The sequence below is a fragment of the Nicotiana tabacum genome, chromosome 22 (genome assembly GCF_000715075.1).
Source record: "Nicotiana tabacum cultivar K326 chromosome 22, ASM71507v2, whole genome shotgun sequence".
Classification (NCBI taxonomy): domain Eukaryota; kingdom Viridiplantae; phylum Streptophyta; class Magnoliopsida; order Solanales; family Solanaceae; genus Nicotiana; species Nicotiana tabacum.
In genome coordinates this window covers 190,896,570-190,908,563 of record NC_134101.1, presented here as the reverse complement: position 1 = coordinate 190,908,563, position 11,994 = coordinate 190,896,570, and the positions used below count along the sequence as shown (strand labels likewise).

The 11,994-nt window shown below is 33.1% G+C and overlaps 1 protein-coding gene across 1 annotated transcript; it reads left to right on the top strand.

The window, feature by feature from the left end:
- Positions 1 to 6,591: 6,591 nt before the first annotated feature.
- LOC107787117 (protein WVD2-like 4) lies at positions 6,592 to 10,957 on the top strand. The gene is made up of 8 exons (XM_016608641.2): positions 6,592 to 6,784; positions 7,262 to 7,808; positions 7,894 to 7,946; positions 8,088 to 8,171; positions 8,279 to 8,363; positions 8,449 to 8,520; positions 8,622 to 8,729; positions 10,321 to 10,957. The coding sequence occupies exons 2-8, from the start codon at positions 7,266 to 7,268 to the stop codon at positions 10,741 to 10,743; spliced, it is 1,368 nt and encodes a 455-aa protein (XP_016464127.1). The 5' UTR covers positions 6,592 to 6,784; positions 7,262 to 7,265; the 3' UTR covers positions 10,744 to 10,957.
- Positions 10,958 to 11,994: the final 1,037 nt, after the last annotated feature.

Here is an 11,994-nt window from a genome sequence, read left to right as displayed (position 1 = left end):
TGTTAAGTTTAAGAGTCTATTTCATGTTAAAAATAATCTATTTTTAATTAAATCCTTAAATTATTCATCACTATTTGATTCAATTATCATCAATATATCTTGGTAAACGATAGATTTCTCAAAGAGCAATTGATTTTATAGTGTTATGTTGAAAATGTAGTCGCCGGAATATGTGTTTGGTAGTGTATGTCTTATATTTAAGAAAAAATCGATAAATAACAGAAAAAACGAAAAACCGACAAAATTCGTCATAAACCGAATCGAAAAAAATCCGACTTAATTGGTTTGGTTCTAATATTTGAATTGATTTGGTTTCTTTTTAGAAAAAAACCAATCCAAATTGAATCATGAACCCTAACCACAATATTTGAAGAGTAAGACATGAACTAAAGAAAGTAATTTGATATATTTTGTTGAATCTAGTGGGCATTTATATTTTTGAATTAATTATTTAAATCAAAAAAATATTAATTTAATTAAAAGTTAAATTCATCTGGTTATTCTATCTATTTGGGCTATAAATGGTGAGCTCACCATTGGATGCCATTTTATCGTAAAGGTTAAAAATATGTTATGTGTCAAATGACGTGGAGCACCAACGAACGAGATCATGATTTTGCATGCCAAATGATATTTCATCCCAAGTAAAATGAGAAAACCAATGAAAAAGCTTCACGTATACAATGACAAGTCCTTTGGTAATTAAACGTGATTTTATTACTGTTTCAATTTGATTGATTAATGATTTAAGTTAACCAAATCAAAACAAACTGAGTATGAATTTTTTATTTTGTTTAAATACGAGATATTATTATTATTCTGCAGGAATTTAAAGTGAGTTATTACAGTCTATGACTGATGTTAAAGAAGTAGTCTCTAATAAGTTTTTGCGAAAAGTAAATAAAGCAAATAAAGTTGGTTCACGCCAAAAATGATCTTCATACTCTTCGTTAGTAAGTGAGTTACAATTACTCCCAAATTAAGCTAGTGGGTGAACCATTTGATTTCCTTCATGATAGACATGCTTAACATTCGACTGCCCAGTGCGTCAAGCAGGACCTGCAATCATGAAAAAAGTTACATGCCTAATGAGCATTAATAAATCATGTTAAACTAAGAATATTTGAGTAAAATTGATCAATATGTAGGAAGGAAAAGAGAAAAGGAGTGGAGGTACTAGTATATTTCGTATCTTCCTTGTAAATTGAATCTCTGTTCCTCTTTTGATATTGTTTACCTCGAAAAATAGGAGTAACAATTAAATATGATTTATGATTTTAAAGATATGTGATTTATTCTAATATTAGTGAATAAATAAATAATATTAGGTCTAAGTAAGAAGAATTGATGAACCAGACCAGTGTTGCTAGAGCAATAAGGACCTCGAGTTCGGTTTTCTTGGGGCTTCGAGGTGAGCTAAGAACAATGAAGTATGAACAATAAAGTAAAGGCAATAAAGCTGAAAAACACTTGGAGAGCACGGTAAACAAGAAAAGCAGAGTAGAATATTCTATTGCAGTGAATAATGTGAGATGATCCTTACAAAAATGATTGAGGTCCCCTTTATATACGAGGAGAAAACCCCAATATAGTACATTCCTAATTGTAGTAAAGAATTCTATTGGTACAACTGTATAACAACCTAATACTGACTTGTACTATTTCGTACAGGTCTTATCCTATAATTTATACCCTGATCCACATGTCCTTGAGAAATTCCCGCACTTTCTTGAGTGTCTTCGAGATTGTACTGCCGTCGATGTAGGTCGTGTCAGGCCTTCGATCTGCTTCCTCGAGGTGTGTATCCTTCAGTCGGGCCCGACCCTTACTTCGAGTCGCCGAACTCAAACTCATAGCCCAATTTAAGACTTCGAAATCAGGCTCCTTGATTTTGACCATATACAGATATATGTTAAAGTATAAAATTATAAAGTTCCTTTTAACTGAAAGTTCCATTAAGAAATTATATTTAATAAATCTTTGAATACAACGTACCATCCACAAAATCCCATACTCTTCTAATTTTTCCAAACGGGAGAAAATGATTTGACTCCAAATCTACGGCTGCGATTCCTTCACACCGAACAAATCCGCCGTAGGATTAAGTCCCGGCACGTTCTGACAGCTCACGTCGCGAAACGGTTGTTGGAACACGTTGATGGATGGGCCCCGAATGAAAGGAAGAAATTGAGAATCGTGGGACCCAATCACGTTCTGTGGTAGTGCCACGTAGGCTGCATGCACACAGGGCCCCCCCAAATTCCAGAACCAGACTCAATATGCACGTTCTCCTACAGGGATCTTGGCTCAGGTAATTTAGCATTGAATCATTGGCTGCTCTTTGTTTGGACCAAAATGACCTTGTTACTTTGGATCCATGAAGTTGATGAATTGATCATTTTGCCCCTTCACTTATTCATTCTTTACAGAATTATTTTCTTATATTCAAATTGTAATGTCCATAGGAGTTAGGAGACCAAATTAAGATATTAACTATAAATTTTAAGAGCTTGTAGTTTGGAAAATGTTCTACAATCTATCATTGTGGTTTGTTCAAGATAAAAATTTATGTCTTGATCAAATGATTTAGATTTTAGATGATGTATAATTAAGGTTGCCTTTATATAGATGATAGAAATTGGCTTTGTTATGTTTCAACAAATATCATGGCATTTCCAACCTTTACCCTATTTTTGGTCCCTAAAATAGGGATTTTCCCATTTTGGGGACAACTTACTCCAACCATTCCCCCATTTTTTTCCCCAAACTTTTTTATATTCTTCTAATTCTTCTATATTATATTATTATCTTTCATTTCAATTTCATTTTTTAATTTCCATTAAACAAATTCCATCTTTTATTTTTATTAATTTGTAATTTTCATAATTAAAACAATTCCATAAAATTTTAAATAATATAATTTGTAAGCAATTATTATAGATTAACTAATAATTCAAATAAAAGTGAAATCATTGCGATACAAGATTAATTAAATACATATTACATAACGATAAAATTCATTCGAAATACTAGATAAATATTCAACTTCAACCTCTAGTATTCTCCCATAAATGATCTATTAATGCATTACGAAGTGCAAACTGAGCATCTTTGTCCTTAATTCTTCTATGTCAAAATAAAAATTCTTGAAATCGTTGATTTTCATCTACTTCCATTTCTACATAAAAATAATAAATGCACGAAAATTAATTTATCAAAATTATACATCAAAGTTAAGATATAATATTAATAAAATAAAGACATTACATAAACATAATTAGGTATATATAAAGAGATAAATTAAAAGATTAAATAATAAAATAATTAAAAAAAATGATGAATAGTAATGGGGGAGATGAATAGTGTACCCCCATATTTGAGGGAGACCTATTCATCCCCCATTTTGGAGACAAAAATGGGGGAGGGTTGAAGCTAAATTCTCCCAAATATTTTCCCCGTTATGGAAACGGGGCAAGGTTGGAGATGGCGTGTGGCTTTCAGTTTTCATAACTTTTTGTTATGCTTTTGACTTTTAACAAGTTGTTGCTCTCAAGTTTCAACGAATTGACATTGCAATAAGGAGTAATATTTTCCGCCAATGGTATTATGTATGTCTGTACCTCACGTTTGTCTCATAACTCTAGTTGTATTACTTATACATAGATCGTCAATTTTGATATTATCAATATTATCAACTACGTCCCCAAAAATCGAAAACAATCGCAAAAATCGAACCAATTCAACAAAATCGAAAATATATATACCATGTTGGTTTCGTTTAAATATTATAAAATCGACTTAGTTTTTTTTCTTTTTTCTTTTAAGCCTAAATCGGACCACTAATACCCCTAGCTCCCGCTAACACTTAAACTTTATTACTTTTTTTATTTCACTTTATGTGTCATACTTTCTTTTTTAGAAATAATTTAACTTTAAAATTCATAATCTGCACTTAAGGATATGATTTATAGTCACACAAACATAGTGACTTATTTTATATTACAAATTTTAAATATTTTTTTTATTTTTTAGACTTCGTGCCACGTCAAACACCGCCAGATAAAGTTGGACGAAGGGAGTATTATTTTTTAATACTAAAAATTTTCTTTTATTATACATAAAAGCAGGGGAGGAAAAAATAGAGAAGGAATAACGAGGTGGAAAATTGAATCCTCGCCAACGTGAAAGTATATGTGGCCAACCAATTGAACTGCTAAGGTTTTGAATGCAATATCCCATTTGTTAACATTATAATTAATCTTTAATAAATATTTTCTTAAAAATATTCTAACTATCCAACCAAACACTGGGGAAAATGTTTTTTTTTTTTCAGAATTAATTCAGTTTACTTGAAATTTCCCAAGATACGGTTTATAAAACTGAAGAATTCAAGCATGTCTATCCCAAATATTGAAAAAATTCATTAGAGTTTTAACATTGAAATTAGTCGTGAGACAAAATAAATGGATTACCATACTTCTAATCGTAGAATTTACTCCTAAGTAAAAGAACGGATTATTGTACTCAAATCGCTCTTTTGTTTACAAATCAAATTTCATGATAATACGTCAAAACTAAGGATGTTGATTGCTAAATAGGATGTGGTCCAAAATTTTGTCATCTATTAATGTCTTTTATGAAATTGCAAAAAAAAAAGAAACTATCAACTCGGCATTGTTCGAGTCAAACATTTTTTGCTCCATCTTTTCTTACCTATTAAGGAAGGCAGAGATAATTCAGAATTTAGAATTTAATAATTTTTGTTCAAACCCTATATATATATATTACAAAATTCTATTTTTTACTAAATATATATAAATATTTAATTGTAAACTCAAAATTATTATGTATATATTAAAGATATTGTAGAAATTTATAAATTTTAAATTCTGAATTATCTCTGCCTTCCTTAATAGGTAAGATTGTGACGAGGGTCAGCATTGTTTAATAGTATGTGCAAGTCTTGCAAAGAGATAATAAAATCTCTTGCTTGTTGGAAGCATGTATTATTGATTCAACAAGAAATACAAAACAAAAACCATACTACTCATTCATCTACCTTCTTTTAGTTATATATAATTATACAAGTCAGATTTTAATTTATTAGTAAGATATAGGTCGGATTCCTTGCTTTCTTAGGATTCTTTTGTCATCACATAATAAGACAATTTCAAGATATTAAATAATTGGAAAAGTTGCATGACCCTGTCCAACAAAATGAAAGCATTGGCTAATTGATTAGTAATATTATTAGCTCTTTTTATATTTGAAAAATCTTTTATACTCTTCTTGACATGGATATTAGATTATCACAGACGTGTCCTCCACATGCTGACCTTTGGGACAAAATAATAATCACAAAATTATCCATTAATGGAGACAATAATCAGCTGGTGATTTAATTATTGAGATGACATGTATACTATTTTTGCAATTACGTTTGAACATTACATAAAATAATTTAGGTGTATCTGATGATTACCTCCCATATTAGAATTTGATTCTCTTTATCAAACTTATATTTTCATGTCTAAAAAATTTCAGGTATTCGTATTCATTAATCTGTAATAGATAATGGATATTCCCTTCGATATTCCAACTCTTAATGTAAGGAAAAACAAGTAATCTATATAATTAATGAAGCCAAGCCTATCCAAGAACAACCTTGGTCTCTCTTTACTTCCTTAAAAATTAATATATATAGTATATTTGTTTAAACGCAAAGTTGTTGCTTATACTTTTAAGATAGGCAAACCCGCACATAATAATTCTCGTATTATTGTCAATTGTAGAACCATCTACATTTTATGTTTCACTGTGCAAAATTTATTACCTTATTTATCGTATAATTACTACTATGCATTAAAATTTCAAGATTATTGAAAATTCTATGCTTATCTTTTTATGTTTAGGTAATGTTAGTACTTTGTCTCAATTTAAGTGATATTCTTTTTATTGTATGTCTGAAAAACGATATATTTTTATATTTGAAATAATTTAACTTTAAGCCTTATATTTTATATGCATTAGTAAGCAACGCACTCGACACATGATTGACACGGGAGTCAACATGTGGCCGGTACGGGAGTCAACACGTGGCAAGTAATTCTTTGTTAGAATTTTTAGTCAGCGCCAAGTATCTAGAGTCACTTAGTTCGAAGATTGAAGACCAAGAAGCTAGTTGCGGGATCGTTCTATTTTTTCGTTCAAAATCGTTCCGAATCCAGATGGTCATAGGCGTCCGAATAGATATCTTTCATTCGAAATTCAATTGCTTGTGGCCTAATTCTATAATTTTAATTATTAATTTAATAATTATATTTTAGATTAAATTTTATCATTAATGAGATGATTTATAACTACTATATATATATATATATATATATATATAATTTGTTTTAATTTTAAATTTAAAACATTTTTTTCTTGAACTTATACTTAATCAAATTGTTCACATTCTCTCTCTTTCTCTATTTCTCCCTCATTTTCCTCTTTTCGCTGATCAAGACAAAAAAGAGAGGTCATTTTAGTCATTCTAAGATTTACCAATTGAATCAATCCATAATTCCATCCCCTTTGGAGAAAAAAAAAAGGAAAAAGAAAAAAGAACTTCCCCATAACCTTTTAAATTCCACTGGACACCACCATCTACTCTTACTCTGTCCTCTGTTTCTAATATTTCTAAATTCTAACCAACTTTTCATTCCAAAGTAGCATTTGAATTCTCAAATCATAATTGTTTGCACTATTCAAGAAGCACAATTTGTCACCAATCAGACAAAAGGTACTGTTCACTCCTTGCTCTCATCATATTCCTTTGTTTATGTTGGTTTTCAAGACTGTAGCCTTTCACTCTTTGTTACTCTATTGAATTCTGTTGGATCTTTGTCTTTTTCTTACTTTTTTGGGATTTACGAGGTTGGTATTCATTTTTGGTTACCTTTTATGCCCTCTTTGGTTGTTCTTGAATTGTTTGTTGATTTTCAGTGTAAAGAGTCTTGATGGTTGAAATTCTGAGAACAAGAATTGAAAATTGTCATATGGGCCGTCTTTCTTTTTCCTTACATTTATGTGTTTTGTCGTTTTATTTGAAGATTTTTTGGAAGAAAGTGACTTGTTTTGGAAGATTTTTTCAGTATGGAAGTTTTTTGCTGGTTAAATTGGATTTAGGCTTGTGTAGTTTGTCTTCCCTTTGTTGATTCAACCTAAAATTCCAGATTTCTTGTGCATTTTTGTCTTTGTGTTACTTTATATATTTTAGATAAATGGAGTCTGTAAATGGGGTTCCAGTTGAAGAGGAGAAGTTTGTTGTGGCTGAAAAGAATGTGGATGTGAAGGAGGAGGAGAATGTGAGTGAAAAAACCAATGCAAATGAGGAGAAGACTGATGAAACCGAATTGTCTGAGAATGTTCCAAAGAGCAAAACATCAAATCAAAGAAAGCTTGCTGCTGGTGGAACTACAAAGAACAATAAAATGGCTAAGGATCAGGCTAGCTTAAGAGGCACAGCTGCATTGACTCGTTCGAAAAAGGCAAGTATATCACAAAGTCTATCGTTCCCTTCGAGAGGTGTTAGTTCCGATGTAATGAGGAAGAGCATTGATGTCTATCCAAAGAAATCAGATGCCAAGGAATTGAAAACAAAGGGGGTTAAACACGAGACTTCACTTTCTAAGGGATCATCAGCTTCTAGTTTGAATCCGAAGGGTGTATCAGCTGGAGTATTGAAGAATGCAAATGCAAATGGAGGTGTAGCAACCAACAGAAGGACAACTATTGCAGCCGTCCCCAGTCTCCGTCAGTCTATGGTATTGGCCCTCATAATATTTTGCCTTTGCCTTGTTTAATGGATGCTTTATCTCACTGTGTCTCTAACCTGTTTTTGTCTGTCAGTCTGGGAAATCTCTTCTGGCCAGTGGAAGTGCAAAGAAAGCTACATCTGAAGTGTAAGTGATTTTGTTGCTTGTATTTTTATGATGTTTTTTGGTCTACACTTGTTGCCTTTAGCATCGAAAATTTTTACGTTATATGATGTTTCATTTTGCCGAAGAACTTTTCTTTAGTTAACTTATTTTTTCCTATTGCAGATCGAATGACGAAAACAAAAAACCTACTAAGGCTGCAGCGCTGCCTCTTAAAGAGGATGAGGATGCTCGTTCTACCACTTCCTCGTACTGATTTTGTCTATACGCTGTTGTCATTCTGTTGTTCCATTGGTTTGTTCATCATCTTTAATGTTCTTGGCCAATTAAATCTACTTTTATTCTGCTGTTACCAGAAGTACCACTCCTCGTGGACAAAGAAGGGCCAGTATTGCTGGATTTTCCTTCAGGTTGGAAGAACGCGCTGAAAAGCGGAAGGAGGTTTGTAGTCCGCACTTGTTTCTTCTTTAATGAGGGAATGTGATTTTTATGCAAAGTTTAAGTACAAGGTTTCTTTCTTGGTTAGTTCTTGGCAAAGATAGAAGAGAAGATACAGGCAAAGGAAGAGGAAAAGAATAACATGCAAGCAAAATCCAAGGTTGGTTCAAAATATATACTGTACTTTTTCTGGTTAACTATTTAAGATCTAGTCTCTCCCAAAACTTTAAAAAAAAAATTGAATTTGGGTTTTGAATACAGGAAAACCAAGAGGCGGAGATTAAGCAATTGAGGAAGAGCTTGACATTTAAAGCTACACCAATGCCAAGCTTTTACAAGGAACCCCCTCCAAAAGTTGAGCTCAGGAAGGTAAAGTGTTCATCTTAGATCACATGCCTCATTCCAAAATTTTGTTTGATTTGAAAATAGAACAGGGGTGTTCTTTGTTGACACACTGGTTCCTAACTTTCAGAAAACACATCAATGTGTTAGTTTTGACATCCTCTAACCTGAAAAAACTTCATGTTCAGCATGACTTGATATGTTAAAGTTTTTTCTTAACTTAAGAAATTAACAAGATGTAGTTGCTAGTAGAGCTTTTTTAACTTTAGAAATCCTTTCGGGATGGTGTAGACATTGGCCATCTTGGGGATCCACCCCCTCTGCTCCCCCGATAGGACGCCCTCACAGTAATGGAATAGACATTGACCATCCTGGGGATCCATCTCTCTGCCCAACAGGTTGGAGCATTGGGAGCTCTAGATGCAGTAAAGGCGCATGGATCGGATTTTTTTTCAGCATAACAATTGAAATGAACTCGCTTTTGTTCTGATTCAGAAATCATTGTATGTATCCCGAATTGCTCCATCGATTTTGGTCAAAGTACCCAATATCGGTTGACCAAATCTGGTATGGATCCCACACCCACACTGGCACCAAAAGTGAAGAGTCCGTGCAACTTAGCTGCCAACTAAGGGGATACGTATCATCAGTAGGCTTTTATTGATACAAATTTTCGAAAGAGCCTATTAATACAAATTCTTGACCTCAATGAGCAGAGCTAAAAAAATTGCTGATTTCAGTATGGTGCAATTTTTATGCGTGTTTATGATGGAATTGAAAGACTTGGAAAACACTTCACTGGCATGGCACTGCCTGAAGTTCTCTTAACTAAATGCTCTTCTCTCCTAAAATACTTATTTGTTTTGGCTACAAGGATGAAAAAGGTGACATATTCCTTTTTAAGTTCAAAGTTTGTAAACATGGTTGCTCGTTAGCATGAGATACTTGTAGTTTTAGAGATAATGTTCAAAACTCAAATGTTGCGGATTGGGATTGTTTCTTTATTATCAAAACCAAAATGGGGTCTATGCTGATGGATCTTTCTTTTCTTAAAAATGACAATTGTAGATAGTATTGGGCTTTGACAGCTATCAATGAATTAAGTAGTAGTGGATTATTGCAATACCTGAAAATTGCTGTATAAACCTTATTTATTTGATAAAGAAGCATATCTATTTTCTTCAAATCTGACATAGTTTGGGATAGAATTGTGCTCGTTTATGTTGCCAATCATAAAGATGGTTTTAACAAGGTACAACTTAAGTATTTACAAAATGCTAGTATACTTTTGTTATGTCGGGTAGCCCTTTGGATGCGATACTTCATTTGAATGACCAACGCTAGTTTTCTTTCAAAGACATTCAAGAGATCCCCTTGGATGATAAGGGTACTGTGTTCACCTAATGATATGGCGTATTCCTTTTCCCTTTCCGCATTTTACTAGTGCTTGTCCTGCAATAGAATGCTTTAGTTACTAAGTATATGCCAACAGAGTTTAAGGCTCTACTATATTAGCTTCCAGGTTATATTTTAAGATTTCATGACTCATCATGTTATTCTCTTCTGTTACCTTGAGTTTATAAAAGTAGCACACGGGATAATTTCCTGGATCATACAGATACCAACAACTCGTGCTGTATCTCCTAAGCTTGGAAGAAATAAGAACTTCACATCAACAACCAACAGCTCTGAAAGCGGAGGATCGTGTTTCAGTCCAAGAGTTGTCAAAGAACAGGTAAAGTCACCCATGGCCTTGCTGTCAACTAGTGATAAAGTTACTGGTGCTTCAAAAGGGAAGCCTATCGAAACCAAGAAGCCGATGAAAAGTTCCTCAACTGGTAAAACTAAAGCGAAAGCTGTTGGAACAAAATCAAAACCTGCTGAAGTCAAGAACTTGGATGAGAATATTTGTGAAGAGAATCCACAAGACATGCATGATAAACCAGTTGATGAAAAGTGCGAGATGAATCCAGCAGACGAAAATGCAGTTCAACAGTCAAACACTGTTGTTATTACAGCTCAAGTGACTGTTGAAGGTTGACGCACTTTAAGGATGTTCCAGCGTCCTGTATTCATATATAGGTTTTTCTTTTAGGATCTCTGAAAATTATATGCTTCATTGAGTTGTGAATACATTGTTGTATGTTGTGTTTATAAATTGTATATGTTGGTTCGAAACTGTTTGACATACTTATTTTGTTCTATCTTGTATCATGCTCAAATGATTCTTAAATTCTACCTTTGGTTTTACAAAATAACCGAATCTATCTCCTGTTTCCATGAAGTTATGTTGATCATTTTTTACAATAGATTAGGTGCATACTCTGAATAGCTTAGTGTTACTGTATATACTCTTATAAATCCCATGATCATCACAAAAATACCCTTCAAAGAGAAGAGTCTAAGTTCAACCATTACGGTCAGAGAGTAAGGCTGTATTGTGGTCCGGGCCTGGCCCGGGACCGCGGGTCTAACGGGCCTGGGCTCTAGTGGTGCAAAAGCCCGTGATGGGCCGGTTCAACACAAATAGCCCGTGAGCCCGGGACCGGCAGGCGGGCCTGGGCCGGTTCAACCGGGCCTAACGGGCTCCAACGGCTAATTTTTAATTTTTTTTTTTTTTTTAAAAAAAGACCAACGGTCAGATTTTTAAAATCTAGTCGTTGGCCTTCAAAATTTATCCGTTGGGCACTTTAAAAAATAGTCATTTGACCCCCAAATTTTGTTTTAACCCCAAACTTTTTATAATTACACGTTTTCTCAATTCTCAACTATAAATACCCCCTCATTCTTTCATTTTTTACTCACAAATTCATCAATCTCTCTCATTTCTCAAACTCAAATTGAAGTATTCAAGTCTTCACTCATCTCTCATTTCTCAAACTCAAATTCTTAATTCAAGTTAAATCATGCCCGGTGATTCTACATTGCACCCATTTGTTTTGGAACACTTTAATGTGGTAGAAGAAAATGAAGAAGTTTACATAATAAAGTGCAAGAACTGTGGTCGAGTCTACACTCGTCGTCGAAAGGAGGGCACATGCTCTTTAAGGAGGCATATAAAGAGTTGTCTTGCGCGTTCTCCAGACATTCATATTTAAGATTTTAAGTTGATTTGAGACAATTTGCATGCTCTTTAAGGAGGCATATAAAGAGTTGTCTTGCGCGTTCTCCAGACATTCATATTTAAGATTTTAAGTTGATTTGAGACAATTTGTGTTATTTAAAATTATTAGACGTATTATGCTTAATGTTCTAGTTTGTTAGATTAATTTAAAGTATTATGTTGAAGGTA